At 32.3% G+C, this 20,334-nt stretch overlaps 4 protein-coding genes across 5 annotated transcripts; 2 read left to right on the top strand and 2 right to left on the bottom strand.

Annotated features, from left to right (window-relative positions):
* The first annotated feature begins 1,016 nt into the window (after positions 1–1,016).
* LOC107957598 (uncharacterized) lies at positions 1,017–2,146 on the top strand. Its single transcript, XM_016893139.2, has one exon. It carries the CDS (start codon positions 1,164–1,166, stop codon positions 2,034–2,036), a length of 873 nt encoding a protein of 290 aa, XP_016748628.2. The 5' UTR covers positions 1,017–1,163; the 3' UTR covers positions 2,037–2,146.
* Positions 2,147–8,407: 6,261 nt separating this feature from the next.
* Positions 8,408–10,208, top strand: LOC107957597 (AAA-ATPase At3g50940). The gene is made up of 2 exons (XM_016893138.2): positions 8,408–9,630; positions 9,697–10,208. The coding sequence occupies exons 1-2, from the start codon at positions 9,022–9,024 to the stop codon at positions 10,078–10,080; spliced, it is 993 nt and encodes a 330-aa protein (XP_016748627.2). The 5' UTR covers positions 8,408–9,021; the 3' UTR covers positions 10,081–10,208.
* On the bottom strand, positions 10,095–13,658 carry LOC107957596 (uncharacterized). Of its 2 annotated transcripts, XM_016893137.1 has the most exons (9): positions 12,969–13,658; positions 12,785–12,877; positions 12,578–12,656; positions 12,390–12,468; positions 12,001–12,040; positions 11,778–11,912; positions 11,022–11,159; positions 10,599–10,753; positions 10,095–10,305 (listed from the first exon to the last, which is right to left on the bottom strand). In XM_016893137.1, the coding sequence occupies exons 1-9, from the start codon at positions 13,190–13,192 to the stop codon at positions 10,283–10,285; spliced, it is 966 nt and encodes a 321-aa protein (XP_016748626.1). In that variant the 5' UTR covers positions 13,193–13,658; the 3' UTR covers positions 10,095–10,282. The 2 variants fall into 2 exon arrangements, with proteins under 2 accessions (XP_016748626.1, XP_016748625.1); XM_016893136.2 differs by lacking the exon at positions 10,095–10,305 and having other exon boundaries at positions 10,339–10,753; positions 12,969–13,655.
* An 877-nt stretch (positions 13,659–14,535) lies between these two features.
* On the bottom strand, positions 14,536–18,008 carry LOC107957595 (26S proteasome regulatory subunit S10B homolog B). Its single transcript, XM_016893135.2, has 10 exons — positions 17,704–18,008; positions 17,045–17,164; positions 16,650–16,786; positions 16,394–16,555; positions 16,166–16,252; positions 15,975–16,061; positions 15,756–15,893; positions 15,134–15,325; positions 14,959–15,057; positions 14,536–14,836 (listed from the first exon to the last, which is right to left on the bottom strand). Exons 1-10 carry the CDS (start codon positions 17,801–17,803, stop codon positions 14,762–14,764), a joined length of 1,197 nt encoding a protein of 398 aa, XP_016748624.1. The 5' UTR covers positions 17,804–18,008; the 3' UTR covers positions 14,536–14,761.
* Positions 18,009–20,334: the final 2,326 nt, after the last annotated feature.

The raw sequence follows: 20,334 nt of genomic DNA, 5'->3' as shown, positions 1-20,334 counted from the left end.
CATTTTCAAAATTTTCCTATCATATATGAAAATTTTCGAATATTTTGATTAATTTCACTTAATCAATTTGAGATAATCAATAATTTTCTTCTAATAACCAAATAGAAAGATTTTAAAAATTTCTTCAAAAATTCCTATTCCAATTACAAATACTATCACAATTGCAGATGATATAATATTTGAATACATCTAAATATCTATAACCAAAATCAACCATTACGAATTAAAATCATACCAAGAACCAAAATATGTAGTCTAGAGCTAGACCATAATAAATATGGATAAGCACGAATATAGTAGTACTTAAACTAGAGTTTATTAATAGAATAATAAAGATTTATAAATGAATTTTTTGTGAACAAAAAAAAACCTTAAAAAGTTTTAGAACTGTTGATTCATAGTATTAATGAAGCGGAGAAAGAGAGGAAGGGTGAAGAAGCAGAGAAGGCGATAAAAAGGTAGGGTTCGGAGTGTTGTCCCCTCTTTCTCAGACTTCTATTGATATTGTGTATCAACAATAACAAAATAAATAATGTATCAACAATAACAAAATAAATAATGTATCAATTACAAAAACAAAATATTGATAAAAATATTTTGAAAAGTTAGTTCTTAAAACATAAAATATTCAAAATAATAAAATAAAAGAAAATAAAAATTACAGAAGGAGTAACTCCTAATTTGTCAATTTATAATATGTATAAAAAAAATTTACAAGGCAATGTATGACCCACCACTAGTTTTGATAATATTAAAATCATAGGCTTGTGATTTGCGACACAGCAACGGAGAAAAATAATTGCGCCAACCCGGGACCCGTTTGATCTCGTCCGTTTCGCCTCCTCTGCTGTCTACAGTATTGCGGACCACCTAACTCACCCCTCGTCTCCCGACGCGTGCTTCTCAACTCTTACTTAAGTCTTTCCTTCGCTCTCTGTCCTTGTCAACCCATATTATTCAATCATCATTATTTTTTATACATTTTCTCTTTTTTGTAATGCAAAAAGTGCTGGATGGGTTCATCTATTTATAATGCCCTGCGAATCATCATTTCAAATCATTCAGTTCACAAAACCCAAAAAGAAGTTCTTTCTTTTTTTCTCTTCAATAAATTGTGAAAGCAACCTTTAACTTTGCCCGTCATTTCTCTTGTAAACAAACCTATGGCTTCCTTTGAATTTGATAACGTCAAGGCCGAGAAAGAAGATGCTTTATGGATGTACAACATGGAGAAGAAGTTGAAGATTGAACTTCGTTTAATCGGATTTTTGTTGGCTTTGTTTTTATTTTCATGGTCTTGGTTCCCTACTTTCATCCCTGGAACCCTCGAGGTTGCCGGAGATTTTCGCCGCCGTTTGGTTTCTGCTTTTAATGAACCTCTTTTCACCTTTGTCCTTGTAAACTTCATCATCGTTGTTGTTTATATATTGTCTGGCGGAAAACACACCCAGAAACAAACCACAAGCGCTGACATCTACGACGAATACGTCGGCAGTTATCGCCGAAGTATACTCAGATCCACCGTCGCCACTGCCGTTCCTGCCGCGGAAGAGAGCATGGTGGACAAACAAATTGTTCATGTAGAAAATGCGGTTCCTCCGGTTTCTCTTGTAAAGCAGCTAGAAGCGACAGTTGAAACGGTTAGAGAGACAAAGACTTCCCTTTCACCAGTTGAACAACCTACAACGACGAAGACGACTACTGAGAACCGTACAGTACCGACAAAGACAAAGCCTGCCGTTTCATCAACTGAAGTCAGGGAAAAGGAGTATCGAAGAAGTCAACCAACGGTTTCGGAATCTGTAAACCAAAGAGCGCCCATCGAGTTTCGGAGATCCGAGACATCAATCTGCGAAGGCGGCGGCGGAGAGATGGTGGTTTCAAGTATAGAGCCGCGGAGGAAATCAATGGAGGAAATGAGTGACGAAGAGTTTCAGCGGATCATAGATAGTTTCATTGCTGAAAGAAGGAAAACTCTATCGCAAGAAAACACTGGGACAAAAGAAAAGTGCATGCCTATCCTAGTGAAGCATTAGGAGATTAATTACAACATTATTAGGTTTTAGGATCATATAGTATTAATAACTGTTAAGGATGTACAGTGATAATATTTCCCGGCTTAAATTTAATAAGATAATTTATTTAAGTTCCATGAGAAATAATATATATATATATTGGTGTATTATAAGTAGAGTCTAAAGCTCTAACTGAGTTCAGATAATTTTTGGGATGGTAAACATTCTAAGTATCGAGCCAACACACAAGTTGTGTTATATTTCTTTTTAATCTCCTTGTTCTTTGGATTGGACATTCCTTCTGACTACTGTTATATGTGTTTCTGCTTTGCCGAGTTTATTACTTGACTTATGAATCAAATGCAATCCTTTTTTGGTACAAAAGATGCTGTTAATGGTTCCCAGATATTGAAACTTCAATCTCAAATTTGCCCAATAATATTTTTTTAGATATATAATTGAATAAATCTACGGATTTAAAACCCAGTTTTATTTCAGACAAGTTGATCGAGTAAATTTTATAAAGTACAGTACAACCAGAACTGGGCTTTGGTACGAATTTTGGAATGTTTGGGTTTCCTTTTTAGTAACAAATTATTACATTATCTGTTTATTTTATTTAAAAAAAACTTAATTCACCATTTAGCCTTTGAAGGATACCCATTTTCTCATTTTGGTAGCTAAACTTTTTTTAAAAGCATTAATTTTCTTTATTTTAAGTCCATTTTCTAACAGATTTTAAAAAAAATTGTTAAGCAACTTTGGCTAATTAAAAACGCCACGTGACATGTTTTGACTAATGAAAATTGTCACATGACAATTAAAATTATTTATAATAAAAACATTAAATTTAAATTAAAAAATAGAAAATTATAATATTAAATTATTAAAAAACACTTTCGACTTTGACGGGTCATATGGCGCTATTAGAACACGCCAAGTGTCAATTTTTTTAATTTTTAGTATTATATATATTATATTGATTAAAAAGAAAAAATCATATATGATATATAAAAATTGAAAATGTTATAAAAATTTAAAAAGGTACTTAAATTGCAAAAAAAAACCCTTGAATACCTTTTTATAATACATTTTAGAATTTTATAAAAAATTATTTTAAACCTTTTTTTAATTTTTTAAATTTATTTTTACATTTTTTGTAATAATATTATTAATTTCAACTAATTTATTTTTAATTATTGTATTATTGTAAATTTTATTTTTTATAATTTATATGTTTTTTCTAGATTATATAATTTTTCTGAATTTTTTATATATTTAATTCTATTTTTATATTTTTAATGTGTATATAAATTTAATAAAAGAAAAAAAGTTTACATAAAGATGCCACATGATGCTGTGTGATTGGCTATAAGAATTTCTTTTTAATATCTATCATAAAATAGACTAAAAAATATAACGAAGACATATTTTAAATATCAAATTGAGAATTTAAGTGTAACTTAAATATCAAGTTAGGGTAAAAAATATTTAAATACCATATAAAAAAACAAGTATACTTCATGAATCAAGCAAAAGAAAAGCCATTCATTTCAATTCCTCTATATTTCCTTTTGGGAAATTCTTATTTATCAACTATGGCAATTCAAGAGCCAAAATACTCAAAAAAAAAAAAAAACCGCCAAAAATACTTTATATTTATCATCAGTTTGGTTAGAGGAAACATTCCTTAGTTATTTATATGTTATTTCATTTCCTTACTGTTTTTCTGTTTTATTCTGATATTTCTTATGTTGGGTAATCATATTAGGTGTAATTAGTGCTGTATGATTAATTAGTGAATTTAAATTATAAAAGTGTTTGATATATTATTTAAAATTAATTATGGAATATATTTAGATTGTTTGATAAATATAGATTTTAAATTATAAAAAATAAAATTCTACATTTTACTTAGACATTTTATCTTAATCTAAACAAAAATTAAATTTTAAACATAAAGTTTTTATAAGATAATTTAATATTAAAATAAATAAAATAAGATAGAATTAATTAAAAATATTTGTCATTACGTGATAAGTAATTTTTATGTATTTATTATTTTTTAAATTTTTTTATAAAAAAGTTTATCAAATTATTTTTATTTTGGATTATCAAACATAATCAAACTATTGAAAATATTAATTTTAAATTTATTTAATTTTTTCAATGATCTATCAAATATAAAGCCTAAATTTAGATTAAAATCTAAAATCTCAAACAATATCAAATTCTTTACCCTGGATTCAACAAGCATTCGTACATAATCCTCAATTACTTTTCAATTCTTGATGATTATTGCATAGAATATATGCATTCCAATTTCAGTGTTTGACTATCAATACCCAAAAAATCTGAAGCTATATATAGTAGTATGTAAAAGGGCCGTGAAATGCATGAAAAGAAGCCAAAAAAGTTGACTGTTGGCTTCATGAACCCCCCCCCCCGGCCCCCATAATGAAAAATTACACTGTTAATCTCAATTATTAATAATAATTCCTCTACAATAATCTAAGTGCATTAGAAAAGGGAAACTGGAATTGAGTTGTGTTGTTTTGTATGTCACCACCAATTGAGAAACGCACGTTTACGTGATTTGAATTAAAAGTCGAAAATGAAAGCACTTTAATAATTTGATTAAATAAAATTAGAATGTTGATGGATTTACAACCAAAAAGCTTCAAATCATTAGCAAGAAAGTCAATAACTTTTGCTCTACTTTTGTCTTAATCTCAGTCTTAATCGTGTTTATCGAAAATTGGTGCAACTTCAGAATCCCTTGGAACAAAAAAGAAAAAAAAAAGTTGTAATTCCAAAGACAAGGTAGCTCCCACCAACAGCTTTATGTATTGTCCCTTTGAAGTGATATATTGTGTCATGTCTTCTTCTAATAATTCCTTTTTTTCCTTATAAAAAAAATCTCATTATTTGCCTATGATTAGACCACAGTACCAAGTAAGTTTGAAAAACTATGAAACCCAGCTGTTTGCAGTACAATAATTCAAGGCTTTCAAGAACATGGTTTCTATTTGGTCTTCCATGTTTGACAAAAAGGACCCATTGGGATAAAAAAGAAGGGCTGAGGCTATGGTGGTTTAGGCGCGGTGGTTTGTTAGGGAACAATGGGTTCAGAGTGGGTTCAAACCTCTCGTGTGCTATGGGCACTATTCCTACCTATATATTCGTATCGGATATACATCTTTATCCGTTAATCTTTTAGGTTAAGATTAACTTCTTTATAATCATCAACTCTTATCCATGAAAATTATTTAACCAAAAAGGGGAGGGTAGTTCATTGTTTGTTTACTAAGCCATCATCATTACAAACATTTTCGTTGTTTCGCAGCTTGGCATTAACCGTCAACTGGGCGTTGATAAAAAAACAATTATTTGATCCATGCAGGCAGCTCCCCTACAAATGGCAGATATATAATCATTTTATTTCTTTTCAACCTTCAACTTTATATATATATATATATACACACCATGCGTCACCTTGACTTCATCACACTATCCATTACCATTACCTGCAAATTGCATCTCTTTTAAACAAAGTATTATCCTGTTACTGCTATATTAAGCTATATATATATATATATAAATGGGAAACCATTAATATTGTATATTGAAATGCAAAGGTAGTTGTTACTTTCATGTTGCGATAGCAATAGTAAATAACATATCTATTATGATATGAAAAAGTGAAAAAGGGCAAGTTGCCAACTGATTTTAAATATTATTATAATATCATATTTGTCTTCATATTGGAACAATAATATCCTTGTCTGCAACCAGAGATTGTGATTTTTATTTCTATTCTACTGCTCACTAGCTGTCATATATGATATTCATTTATTTGTTTCTGAATAAAACATCCCTTGAACTCTCACTCCTTTTTCCACTTTTCTGAACCTTTCAACCAGGGGGCAGCCACCTCTAATATAATATTCATTTCTTTTTAATAATCATTATAAGTTTTGATTATACATTATTTTTATTAAATAATATCTAAAATTATCTAAAATTTCTCTCTAACTCATAAATAAGAGGATAATACGTTTCAACACACTCAAATTCACATCCTTCTACATTAACAATAATACTCATATCAATCGAGCAAACACTCAATCAATAATATAGTATTCATTTTAGATAACTGTATATTTAAATATAATACATTGTTTTTTTTAAAAAAATAAAATATTTTGGTATCAATTATCAAACCTATGATCTTCTTATATTTATTTTTTTATACTTATTTATAATATTAAATAAGAATGACAACAGAGCAATAGCTTTTCCTCGACTCTAATCCCAACCTCAAACCATCATGCCTTTCTGTCCCAAATTTTTAAATAATGTTTCGTAATACGTTAGTTTTGGCAAAATTAAACCAAATATATATTATAAAATAAATAAAAATTTAAAACAAAGATATTTATAAAATTAAATATATATTATAATTTATTATAAAATTAATAAATTATAATTAAAAAATAAAAAATATTTTTTCGAAATCAGGGAATTCATTGTTGATATATTGCATCATAAATTATTATATTAATCTAGTATGAAATTAAATGCATATATCTATTTCTTTAAATGTATGCAAATTAAATTAAAAATTAAATTTTTATTTATATATTAAATTATAATTTTAGTCTTATGTATGTAATTACACAAAAAAAATATTATATATTAAATTACACATTAAAACGAGATTGTTGATTATCTTTTTAGTTAGCATTAAAGAATGATTGATGTTTGAATTATGGTAAAATTGGGAGTGTTTAACGTAATTTCTTAGAAGCAACGAGGAAACTGGGATTAGGGGGGCAGACCACTAGATTACGTTGAGTCGGTGACAATAAATGGAGGGTTTCATAAACAAATGAAATAAAAAGAAATTTTCCCAACACAAAAGACAAAGAAAAAACAAAAATGAAATATTTTGTAGGTAAAAAATTGGGGCATGATCCACTTTAATAAGATTTAATGAGTAGAAAAACTTATAATGTTGCTACTTTATTTTGAAACAAAAAAGGGTCCCCCACTTTTCTTCTTTTCCAAATTCCAAACTCCGACAACTCCTTTTTTATACTCATCTTGTCGTCAATATCAACATTTATATACATTTTCTTTCTTTTCTAAGGTATATTTATTATAAATAGACTACATACATAATACAAATTGATATTAAATATGGAAAAGAAGAATAAAAAAGAAGTTGTCACATTACATATATAATAATAATTACTTGTTATTATTTATTATCATAAAAGATTAATCTAGTTTAACTGTGATCTAATTTAGTTAAAGTTTATTGGATTTTAATTATTAAATATAGGTTAAATATGTGTAAATACTCTACTAATTAATTTCTAATTAATTATGGACTAATTAAAAATTAGGGTTAATGCTTAAAAGTACAAATTGAAATTAAATCAGTACAAAGTACAATAAAATAAGAATCCAAAAGAATTTGAATAAAATTCTAGCTTAATGACAAATTTGACCACTAATGTTTACATGTTTTGTCAAAATGGCCCTAATTGTATTTTTGAGCTTTTTTTTGGCCATCAACCTTTATTTTATTTTTTTTCAATTTACTTTTTTAACAGATTTAATGAAAGTAGCGTTAAAAAAGTTAACGGGATGATGTCGAATTTCATATGTGGAATATTTTTCATGAGATGTGATTTATTACTTAGATAACCCAATAAAATAATTACATGTGAAAAATAATAAAATAAATAAATAATTCATGAACTTAAAAAAAACTTTTAATTTAAAGAAAATAAACGTAATTATCTAAAAAAAGTTTCAAAATGATTGTACACATTCAATATTTTCGATTTGATTTATTAAATATATTTTTGAAACCTTTCAGTAAACAAGCGTGTGCATTCATTTTAAAATATTTTTTTAGATAATTACATTTATTTTCATTAAATTAAGAGTTATTTTTTAATTTCATGTATGATTTATTTATTTTATTATATTCACATGTAACTATTTATTTTTTTAATTTCATGTATGATTTATTTATTTTATTATTTTCACATGTAACTATTTTATTGGGTTACTGAAATAGTAAATTACATCTTATTAAAAATATTCTACATCATCCTCATTAATTTTTTTAACGGTAATTTCATCAAATCTGTTAGAAAAAGCGGTTTGAAAAAAAATATAAAAATTAATAGCCAAAAAATACAATTAGAACCATTTTAACAAAACATATGAACATTAATGACTAAATTTGTCATTAAGCCTAAAATTCTTGCAATTAAGTATGATAGGAAAGACCTAAGCTAAGCTTTTGACCCCGAACTGACCAAATCCAATTTGTTTCATTGTTTAAAAATAAATAAAAAATATATATAAAAAATTACAATTAAATTTAAATAAATTATTTAAATTATTTTTTGAACAATATTTGAGATAACCAAAGAAGGGATCATAATAAATAGAAACCATGTTGGGCTGCCTAATATATTTTTAGCTTTCCCTTGTACAAATTGTGGGCTTCTTTTAAGATGCTGGATTTCCTTGTTGGGCCTGAAAGGTAACCTATGCATGAATACTTTTTGTCCCAGAGAATTCTAACCTTAAAACCTCTCTAAAACCCCCTGAAAATGGACTTTTCTACATACAATAAAAAAAAATGTGGTTTTCAACCAAAACTATGCCTTCCTACGAAGCAATTCTGTCAGCAACCGCCTCTCTCACCGCTTCCGTCATTCTTTTACGAACCATCGCCAATGATTTCATCCCCGAATCCATCAAAGATCGTCTATTTTTACACCTTCACAAGATTTCGTCCTCTTTATCTTCTCAGCTCACGGTCGTCATCGAATAATCCGACGGTCTCACGGTCAATCAAGTCTTCCACGCCGCAAATGTTTACTTGGGCGAAAAGCTGTCGTCGTCCACGCCGAGGATCAAAGTTAAAAAGCCCGAAAAAGAGAAGGGTTTGCAAGTGACTACCGACAAGAATCAAGAAATGGTGGATGTATTCAAAGGTATGAAGTTGAAGTGGGTGTTGCTGTCTACTTCGAGGAACCATGTGTTGAAGAAAAACAACAAAAATGGGGTTTTAAAGGAGGAAATACGGTACTTCGAGCTTAGTTTTCATAAGAAGAACAGGGAGATGGTGTTGGGTTCTTACTTGCCTTACCTTCTTCAAAAAGGAAAAGAGATTAAAGAAAAGAACAAGACATTGAAGCTTCACACGGTTGATTACAATGGCACTGATTATTGGGGTTCCATCAATCTTGATCATCCAGCAAGTTTTGATACAATGGCAATGGATCCAGCAGTGAAGACTGCACTGATTGAAGATCTTGATAGGTTTTCAAGGAGAAGAGAGTTTTACAGGAGAGTAGGGAAGGCTTGGAAACGTGGGTATTTGTTATATGGACAACCTGGTACAGGGAAGTCAAGTTTGGTTGCTGCCATGGCTAATTATCTTAAGTTTGATGTTTACGATTTGGATTTGAAAGAAATTCAATGCAATTCGGATTTGAGGAGGTTATTAATTGGCACTGGTAATGGATCTATAATTGTCATTGAAGACATTGATACTTCACTAGATTCTGCTGAAGATGACAAGGTATGCATCAATAATGAAATATCCCTTAAAATCTATTGGCTTATTTGACCATTGCCTTTACTGCAGGTTACATTATCTGGTCTACTGAACTTCATTGATGGACTGTGGTCAAGTTGTGGGGATGAAAGGATAATAGTGTTTACAACCAATCACAAGGACCGTCTTGATCCAGTGCTGCTAAGACCAGGACGCATGGATATGCACCTCCATATGTCTTACTGCACATTTAGTGGTTTCAAAACCCTGGCTTCTAATTACCTGCGAATTCAAGATCATCAACTTTTTGATGAAATCAAAGGGTGGTTAGATAAGGTTCAGGCAACACCAGCTGCGGTTGCAGGAGAGTTGATGAAATGTGAAGATCCTAATGTTGCTCTTCGAGGACTTATCAAATGGTTTCATAACAGGGCTAACACTGAGATGCAGGATGGTAGTTTGAATATTAAATAGTGTTTAGGACCTGATTTTGTAATAGCTGTTACTGCCATTCTTTTTGCTGCAGATAGAAAAAAAACAAATAACCTGTTCAAGCTGAATATCAATAATAATAAAAACATCACGATTATGTTATGTGCAAACTGAATTGCACCGTCCTTTGCTGTTGTAATGTCTTGGTCTTGAGTTGATTTGAGAATGGATGACTTGTTGTTTTCTACAGATGCCCGATTGCAGTCGCTTAGTACAGTCAGGGAAGCAAAAAGAGCAAGATTCAGACATAAATAACTTCAATAAGGCATGAAATCTAAAGCTTGTTACTTCACAGTTACGCAACCTTGTGGTTTTTCCTTGAAAAAAAAAAGTCTCTAGAACTAGCCAAGAATGAACGCTGGTGAAATGCATACAGATTTATAGCTAAAATGGGTTCTCAATCTGGTCGATTATGCTCTGTAATCCAGATTTATAGCTCGGATAAAGAAGCTGCACAGCTAATTCATTCTTCATATGCGCATTAGAAACTCGTTTCTCACCTTTTAAAGTTGTTTTCTGAACAAATGGTTCAGCTCTCTCATGAGAAGTGATTTCCTTGACCAGAGAAGGCCACTTTTTCTCAACCAAGTCCAATGCATAAGCAAATACCTCTTTCCGAGATGCCGGATCATCATCTACAATATTGTAAATTCTCCTGAAAAAAGTTACATTATAATGACTGGTTCGATATCTACATGCCATAAACAATATATTTAGAAGGTATTAGAAGTTCCAAGAATCATGAATTCGATTCTGCATGATGGAGGTTGTCGAATTACAAACTGATATTTTGATGCCAAATCTCTTCTTGAAAGTAGATTGTAGTATGACATTCTGAATTCTTAATCAAATGGACTTCAATTGATACATAATCAGTAAAAATTCACTAGCGAACCTAATTGCAGCTGATAACTAAAGCATACCTGGAGAGTTCGATGCGAATGCTGGCCTTGAGTGCTTGACAAATGTCCGCTACGTGAACTCTGGACGTGAATTGTTTAGCAACTCTCCGTTTCTGGGATTCTGATAAAGGTCCCTGCTTAATTATTGTGTCAACGGCACTGCAAAGGAAAGAAGCAGTTCTCACTCATAAGCCTCCTGAAAGTTTGTGCAGAACTTGAAGTGCACAACAATAAGCTAAAATGAACATTTATGACATGAAAAGTTCAATTTAAATTCATTAATGATTAATAATGACATTAACCAGTATTAGAGTAACTCAAACACGGTTGGTGTGGATCACGGGTATATTTAATTTTTTCCAATTTTTCCATGTATGCAAATAATTTTTGGAATTTCTTAACCCCATGCATTTGACCTGTATATGCCAGATATGGGTGCTGGACATGGATACTTTAAGGAAAATGAAGAATCAAAACAAAATAGAACAAATCTGCTGATAACTTCTTTTTTGAAAAATGATCTGCTAATAGCATTAACATAAGAATCAAAACAAAATAGAACAAATCTGCTGATAACTTCTTTTTTGAAAAATGATCTGCTAATAGCATTAACATACAAAGGTGGAGCTAATTTACATAGCTAATCATACATGAACTATAAAGGCCAAAATTTACCTAATATCACTATCTTCATAAAATAAACTCGTGCTAACATGTGAGTTCCTTACTAACTAGTAATTCTAAGCATCAAACTACTGGTTATTAAAACTATCAAACCTTCTACCAGGGCCATAGATACCTCCAAGTCGGAATACGTGTGCCTTGATCCCAACATCATGCGCTAGATTCAACCATCCTTGCTCAGCAACTAACCTCAATTTAGCCATCTCATTTGTAGGGCTTGCAAGGAAACTGCAGTTATATAATGTAGGAAATTAGTACTCCCGATGGGGAGTCATTTATAAAACACTAGTCTATGTGGGTATGGTCTTGGTCTTACTCCTCGTCCACGCATGCACCACCACAATCCCCATATACACCTGTTAAGATCACAGTGGATTTCCATGCCAGATAAGTTTTGCTAAACATAATGAGGTTGTTAGGCATGAGGTATCAAATTGTACTATTACTTTTAAGGAGTAAATGATGCAAGGTTTTCTCCTTTACAAGGAAGACAAACTTCTAAAATACACAACGAAGCTCTCCAACAGATACCATAGTCCCCTCTATTGATGAGTAAAGCCGCAGGACAGTGTGAACATGACAATGGCTAGATTGTTTTTCAAGTTTAAAGCAGAACATTAAGCTGATATAGATCACTTGCAGATATTCAAGCATTAATGCATGCTATGTTCAATAAAACAGATATGAATATGATGAAAGGTATACTTGTAGAGGACAAATAACAGAGCCACTGAAGATTGCCATCTATCATTGTACTTCTTAGAAGTTCTCCATGTTGAAGCATCTAAAAATCAGCAAATGAAAAAAATATGCCAAATTAAAAACCTCAAAAAAATGAGCATGTTGGCCAAAACGGATCAAATGCAGTAGGTACCAAAACTTTCTCAGCATACCGGATCACCAATACCCATAATAGGAGGAACTGAGACAAGAAGATGTGTATAGGATTTCAATGTATTCATGGTACCCATCCTATAGAACAAAAAACATGAAGCAAAAATCATTACAAAAAAGAAATTATGACAAAAGCAAATAAAAAGAAGCAAGATGCAATATATAGATATAATTGCAAATGAAATTAAATAAAAACTAAAACTTACTCTGGGTGATTTGCATCAAAAAGTAGAACATCGAGTCCTCTTTCCTGAAGTTCATTTCTCTTCTTCATGCTTGTGCAAGTCCCAGAGACAATCCTACATATAAAAGCATAGAAATGAACCAACGATGAATGAATTCTTTAAAATTTTAATAAATTACAGATAGTGGATAGTTAGGAAATCTTACCAGCCTTCATTCCGGAGCTCCTCAGCAAAGAATTGTCCGACAAAACCCATGCCAAGAATAAACATCCGATTCTGAGAATCTTGGCCCGTGTTCTCCGTTTGGTAACAGCTAACCCCATTCGCATAAGTTAAAAACCTTGGGGTTCTACCTGATTTTCGTAAACGATAGTTAAATTGAAGGGGAATGCCTGAGAAAAAATGTCCTGATAATTGACAAATTTCCATCTCCTGAAAGTATGGCTTTTGAAACGTTATTGTCACTTTCCTTAGAGTTTTGGATCAACAATAAAGATTTAATCACTCAAATACAAGCTAAAGAGATTTAATCACTCAAATACAAGCTAAAGTGATCGAGTGTATGATATCCTTCTCCTTTCTGCCCATTTTTCTGGTGTTGGTTTTCGTTTTTTGAATAGGGGTGCAGATGCCGCTGCTGATTGGGTAGCTGGTAAGACCCGTTTAAGGACTTGTCCCCTTGATTAGGCGATTTCGCCCTCTGCTGCTCTTTTGAGCTTGTTGTGAGGATTGTTTCCTGTTTCTGGTTGTTTTAATGAAAAAAAAAAATACAAGCTAAAGCGGCTTAGCAAGGATTAGGAGAGACAAGAGGCTTTAGATTACCCAGATACACGATTATGGCAATCAAAGTCGGAAGAATATTAGTTGGTTTAGGACACCTCTGGTTAATTGGATTAGCCACATTTACTGGGCTCAACACCTTGAACATGACCGTGAGGGTAAAAACTCTATTCCAATCTATATATCTTTCTCAATTTAATTGATTTATTTTAAAAATTAGAATAATTTAATCCTTCTTAATTTTAAAAATAAGATTAATTAATAGTTACAATAACATCTTCTTTTAATTGTACATATTTTATCATTATAGTCTTAATTTTAAGAAATTCAATAAATTCAACCTTAAACCCTCAACTTAAAGCTTGAGGGATAAATTTATTAAAATTAAACTAATTTTACAGAGTGTATAAGTTTTAAAGGTTAAAATTATTACTATACCAATCAAAATAATATACAATTAAAGAAGACATTGCTCCAATAGTTAATTGTTCGATCAATTTACTTATTTTCACCTCCAAAACCTTAAGGATGATATTTCTTTCATTAAAATATAACATAGAGACCCATATCTTTTCGAATTTGTAATTTAATTTTCACATTTTTTTAATATTCAAGCCCAATTATTAACATTGTTATATTGTAACAATATAACTAAACAGTTACATTATACTGAAATTATGAGCTTAAATTTTAAAAAGTAAAATTAAATTCTTAAAAGTAAAAATATAAAAGTTAAATTCTTAATTTATAATTAATACATGAACTTGGGGTTTCTTGATGAAATTATCACCAATTACAGCCGTGCAAACACCCAGAACGGTACAACCAAGATTTAATTTTAGTGGAAACTACCCCAGGTTTTATGTTAACTGGAATTATTATTTATGGAAAGAAAATATCCCAAGCCATCAAAGTTAAACTTCATGAACTCCAAATTGACAATCAATGGTGGTTGAACATTTGAAATGAAATAGAAATATAACAACCTGAGCTAATGCTAAAAATCATTCAATAATCCAGATTCAAATATTTCAATTCGGTATAACATGCAGAGGCCCCTTCATACAATGGTCTCAACAACATTGTGTGCAACCCTTTTGGTATGAAAAGCTATGTAAAAATTTTAAATGCATAGTTGACTTCTCTAACGTGTTGATAAACGAACTGAGTGCTCGACTTGAGGAAATTAGCGATAGCTTCGGGAAGAACAGAAAAGCTCTATTCTTTCCCAAAATCGGCACTGTAGTGTGCACTGGATTCCAATTTCTTGGCTTCATTCAATTTTCTCACTGCCTGCAATTTCATCAGACAGAGATAGAAGTGAGCACATCATCCCCTGTTGTCCGAACTTCAGTTTTTTTCCCAATTGTTATACCCAAAAAAAAAGAGAAGTCTTTCGGGTTTCGAGGTTATACCTTCATGAAATCTTCGTGGATGACATAATCACGTTCTGCGCGAATTGCTGACATTCCAGCTTCCGTGCAAACATTTCGTAGATCAGCACCATTAAAGCCCTAAAGCAATGGTGATAAAGATTATATTTAGCAATGTAGATTACCGGCATGAAATAGAAACCATCCGTTGACTTACCTCAGCAAGTTTAACAACAGCCTCGTAGTCAATTTCACCATGCTTGGCTATGCCAGCAGCATGAATCTTGAGGATTTCCATTCTTGACTGCTCATTTGGCAATGGGATCTCTATCTTTCTGTCCAGCCGTCCAGGACGAAGCAGTGCAGGGTCAAGAACATCAGGGCGGTTTGTAGCCATGATCATTTTAACCTACATGAAGCAATTTAAGCTTTTAATGATTTCCCCACATTTCAGAGAATGTAAAAGCAAACTTGTGTAGTAGGGCAGCAATTAAGGATTGCATTGAGAGAAATTTGAGTTCCAGAGGAAAAACCATATATTAAAAGGTGCATATGATTAAAGCAACCAGCCATTCAGTTCATATATGTCAAAGGTAAGCTTCTTCTCCAAGGACACCAAGGAGATGTTATGACTCTATATTTCAAAGCAGTAATCGCCGGCATTTTGAAGCTTACTATCGATAAACAAACTACCAGAATACCCCACCCTTCATCCACTTCGTTTGGAAATAAAAAAAAAGTATAAACTACTAAATTAAGTCATGAAGAGATGTAGTTGAAGTTCAAGAATATTTGCTTTAAATCACAATCATGAACTAGCTCAGATCAAAATAATGTACCTTCCCAAGCTGATCAAATCCATCAAGCTGATTAAGTAACTCCATTAGTGTTCTCTGTATTTCACGGTCAGCACTTGTTCCCTCACTGAAACGGCGTCCACCAATAGCATCAATCTCATCCATAAAGATAATGCAAGGCTGAATAAAAAGAAATGAACATAAGAGCAATATTAAGGGGTATATAGAACAGAAGAAACATTCATAACACCAGGCTCTCACTTGGTGATCACGTGCATATCCAAACATTTCTCTTATCAGTCTTGCACTTTCTCCTATGTATTTGTCAATTATTGCACTTGAAACAACCTGAATTCAGATGAAGAGAAGGTAAATCACATTTATTCAATGACAGGTTAACAAGCCAGAGAAAACCACAAAGGTAATAGATACAGTACAAAAAGAAGACAGACCTTTAAGAAGTTGGCATCAATATTACTTGCTATTGCTCTGGCTAACAATGTCTTGCCAGTACCAGGAGGCCCATAAAGGAGGACACCCTGCAATGAAGACGAAATATTTTAGATGATTCTCAACCAAACATCACTCTGCTACAGATTGCTTCACCCATCAAGATAAACACAAGTACACCCTTTAAAACTCTATAATTAGAAGAGAGGGAGACAGGAAGCAATAATCACCTTGGGAGGTTTAATCCCTACTCTAAGGAAAAGCTCAGGATTCATGAGAGGGAGCTCAATAGATTCCCTCAGCTCTCGAATTTGATCAGATAAACCACCAACAGCAGAGTAGCTAACATTACCAGGATCCTCGTGCAACATGTTGTAAACGACTGGATCAACCTGTCATCCAAAATGTATCACGATATCAGACATCTGCAAAGAAAACTTACTTTTATATCGTAAATATAGCTGAACTAATTTGAATGCTAATTACTTCACGAGGTAGGGCCCGCATGATAGTAAGTGTTGTCATGTCAAGAACCACTCTAGTTCCTGAAGTCAGTTTCTCCTTATCAACTTTACTGCGGCAACCAACAACATAACGAGGGCCACTGCTTGCTTTAACAATTACTGCAAACTCATATAAACATCCAATTTTATGGTTATTATCATTTATCAATTCTCACTAAAAGTGAATCAACATTAGCCTAATATCCAAACACAACTACTCAGACTCAAGCTATGCAGTTTTACCTAAAAGAACACAGAACCCAAGTCAATAAGATTGTAATGTAAGTTCAGAAGATGCTTAGCCACTTGAACTAACGTAGAAACATCAACATTAGAAAAAGAAAAACAGTGGGGGCAAAAGTATAGTTACAGGCTTACAGCGTTCATTATCAAGAGGCCTGAGAACTTCCCCAATGATCTGCCCAACACTCTGAAGAGACTTCAAATCATCTTCTGTTTTGTTGAACTCCTTCTTAGCAGCTCTCAGATTCTCCCTACCTGAACATTCATGAGTATAACTGATATGAAAAAACCATCTAACAAATACATAAGGCTAATCAGAGAGGTAAAGATTCGGTATTCAAATTAATAGCTACAAAAATTGTTCCTTGTTTTATTTTTCTCTTGTATTTTGTCAAAGGCCCCAAGAATTTAATTTCATCATCAGCAAAGGCCAAAAATAAAAGTCAATTTGCAGCCCAACCAGAGAAGAAATCGCAAAGGATAATTTCAATTGAAAACAAAGTGATTGTCTATTGTGGCAATCAAAGCTTAAATCTTTTCTCGCCAATTTTACCACTTCAAGTTATCTCTACAAAGAACAGGAAAAGATTTCAAAACAACATATTTGCAAATCGCTTTAAGCACAAACATTCAGCTGATAGAACCCATAGACGAACCAAAACGGCAAAGCAAAACCCTAATTCCTAAATGAGTAAACACCAAAACTATAATTCAAATTAAAATAAAACGCATATAAGAAAGGGTCCTAAAATAGGGTTAGATGAGGGAGGTTATGAGATAAGATTGGAAGAAACCTGCTCGAACCCTGGATTCGTATTCTTTGTGTTGAAGGAGTTTCTTCCGGTACTCCGCAACCGCATTCCGGCGCCGCACGGCGTCTTCTCCGTCGCTCATTGACAAAATCTCTCACCAGATATCGAAATCGTTGGAGAAAATGCTTTGTTTTTGGGCCTTTCTGAGACTTCAGGATGTGGGAGTTGGGACTATTGATTGTAAATAAATAAATAAAAGTGTTTCACTAAAAAGAGGAAAAGGATAGATTTTTTTGGGGTTAATATAAAACTTGGAGCCTGGTTGTGGGTTTCAATGGTGAATTTGTTAGCTAGATTTTTTTTTATGTAAAATTTAAATATTAAATTGAATATTGAAACTCTACATAGGTATTTAGCTAGAATAAAAAATAATGTAATTATCAAATTAAAAAAAATTAAAATATTAAAATGAGTGTTGAAGCCAAACTTAAATATTAAATTGAATATTGAAATAAAATTTATACACTAAATAATATATTACCCCCATTATATAAATATTTTTACTTTTGAACCAAAACGGCAAAACCTTAATTGATGATTCATTGTTTAACGACAAGATTAAAACAAAAATAAAAAATTCAAAAAAAAACTTTGTAATTAAATTCTATGAAACAAAGATATATAAAATGAATATAAAATGAATTTTTTTATAATTAAAAAGGTAATTATTAATTTAATAAGTACACTTTTTTATATAATTACTCTATATTGTAAAAACGCGGACTTTTTAGCTAGCATTACATAATTACATATATATAAGTAGAATAGAACGCAAAACTTCTATTAACATAAACTTGGGTTCCAACCTTCAGCAACCTTGCTATCTTCATTCTTTTCTTTTTCCCTTTTTTTTTTAGAAAAAAACTGAAGTTCATTAATGAGTATTAAGACAACAAGCGAATAAGTTAAAACACGAACCAACAGATTCATCCCATACACTCGAACTTATCATCCCTACTCCCTAACCACACTATCTTCAATTACAGACAAAACATTCTTATTAAAAGAAACGATATGAAAGCTATTACATTCCATGTGGTTTGCATATGACAAAGGTGCTCGAGTTAAAGAACGAGTCACCTTGTCGGCACACCGACAAGTCCAACAGAAAGATAAGTGTTGAAATTGATTTTTCATTAGTAAACAATTATGTAACAACACACCTAATTCAGAAAAATCAAATGATGGGTGTGACAAAGCCAAAATTACAATTAGATAATCTGACTCAACTATAACATTATCGAATGCTAAAGATTTTAACCATGACAAGACCTCCTTAATGGTAAAAGCTTTGACAATGAAAGGACTAGCAAAAGCATAAATAAGCACCTAAAAAACTTTTAAGCATATAGTCTGTAGAGTCCCAAACTACAACCGCATACCTTATAGCCAGCTCTTACTCGAAACATGCTAAATCTACATTACATTTTAGCAAGCAACCTTCCAGAGGTGCCCAACCAGCCCTTCCCCAACCACGAGTCATTTTGTCCCAGTCACCACTCACATTAGCCGTAGCAAACACCCTTATCGACTGTTGCCAACAGGTCCGAAAAGCATCAACAATCCAAACGACTGATATTGCAACCACATCATCCTTTTTCCAAACAAAATAATTGTGATTAGACCATGCCAAATGACATAGCACCAATACACGCTATATATGCTCAGGAGTTGCCGAGTCAAGAAGCTTGCAAAATATGTTAGTCATTGTTGATTGACCGAATGAAAAACCAATAGCAATCCAAATAACTTGCGCATACGAACAAAGTAACAAAACGTGATTCTTACCCTCAACCTTACCACATCAGCTACATAAGGGAGATAATGGAATACCCTTCTCATTCGAACAAACCTATATAAGTAAAAAATGCCTCAAAAAATGCCAAACAAAGTCTTTAACCTTTAATGAAATTTTACATCGCCATAGCTTCGCCTAAATCGTGTTCTCATCCAACAATGACCAATCCAAACACATATTAAGAATAACATGGTATGCCGATCTCACACTATATCTTCCATATGGATTAAAATACCATATCTGTAACACCCCTAACCCGTATCAGTCGCCGGAATAGGGTTACGAGGCATTACCGATCAACCACAACATAAACTATACATTTGTGCAATCATCATTAAAGTCCATTCATCTCAATCAATTTGTCCCTTATAAGATCCTCCGAGACCTTAAAACATGCTTAGAAGTGGTTCGGGACTAAACCGAAAACATTCACAAACTTTGAGAAACTTATAAAATTTTCAAAATTTTAAAGGTTACATGCCTATGTGAATAGGCCGTGTGCCTCACACGGTTACCAGACACGCCCGTGTCACAGACCGTGTGAAAATAGGACATACGTACTGACTTGTACCATATGGCCGAGGACACACCTGTGTGCCAGACCGTGTGAAAACTAAGAGGGGTTACTGACTTGGCCACACGGTTGATCACACGCCCGTGTGTCAAATCCGTGTACCATACACGGCCAGTAGACACGCCTGTGTGTCTAGGCCGTGCCAAACCTGTAGGGTATATTGACTTTAATTTGAAGGGTACCCTAGGGGACACACGGCCGTTTAGCATGACCATGTGTCACACACGGCTGAGACACACGC

The sequence above is a fragment of the Gossypium hirsutum genome, chromosome A05, assembly GCF_007990345.1.
Source record: "Gossypium hirsutum isolate 1008001.06 chromosome A05, Gossypium_hirsutum_v2.1, whole genome shotgun sequence".
Taxonomy (NCBI): Eukaryota; Viridiplantae; Streptophyta; class Magnoliopsida; order Malvales; family Malvaceae; genus Gossypium; species Gossypium hirsutum.
The sequence above is the reverse complement of the archived record's forward strand: the minus strand, read 5'-3'. Positions and strand labels throughout refer to the sequence as shown.

What these genes read in the sequence shown, in the direction of transcription:
- LOC107957598 (XM_016893139.2), top strand. Translation starts at nt 1,164, where the DNA reads ATGGCTTCCTTTGAATTTGATAACGTCAAGGCCGAGAAAGAAGATGCT.
- LOC107957597 (XM_016893138.2), top strand. Translation starts at nt 9,022, where the DNA reads ATGGTGGATGTATTCAAAGGTATGAAGTTGAAGTGGGTGTTGCTGTCT. An exon ending in ATTCTGCTGAAGATGACAAG is followed by an intron (nt 9,631 to 9,696) that starts GTATGCATCAAT and finishes CCTTTACTGCAG; the next exon opens with GTTACATTATCTGGTCTACT.
- LOC107957596 (XM_016893136.2), bottom strand. Translation starts at nt 13,192, where the DNA reads ATGGAAATTTGTCAATTATCAGGACATTTTTTCTCAGGCATTCCCCTT. An exon ending in TTTGATGCAAATCACCCAGA is followed by an intron (nt 12,657 to 12,784) that starts GTAAGTTTTAGT and finishes TTTGTTCTATAG; the next exon opens with GATGGGTACCATGAATACAT. An exon ending in CTGTTATTTGTCCTCTACAA is followed by an intron (nt 12,041 to 12,389) that starts GTATACCTTTCA and finishes TGATCTTAACAG; the next exon opens with GTGTATATGGGGATTGTGGT.
- LOC107957595 (XM_016893135.2), bottom strand. Translation starts at nt 17,803, where the DNA reads ATGAGCGACGGAGAAGACGCCGTGCGGCGCCGGAATGCGGTTGCGGAG. An exon ending in TGCGGGCCCTACCTCGTGAA is followed by an intron (nt 16,556 to 16,649) that starts GTAATTAGCATT and finishes TTTGGATGACAG; the next exon opens with GTTGATCCAGTCGTTTACAA. An exon ending in GATTTGATCAGCTTGGGAAG is followed by an intron (nt 15,326 to 15,755) that starts GTACATTATTTT and finishes TGCTTCATGTAG; the next exon opens with GTTAAAATGATCATGGCTAC.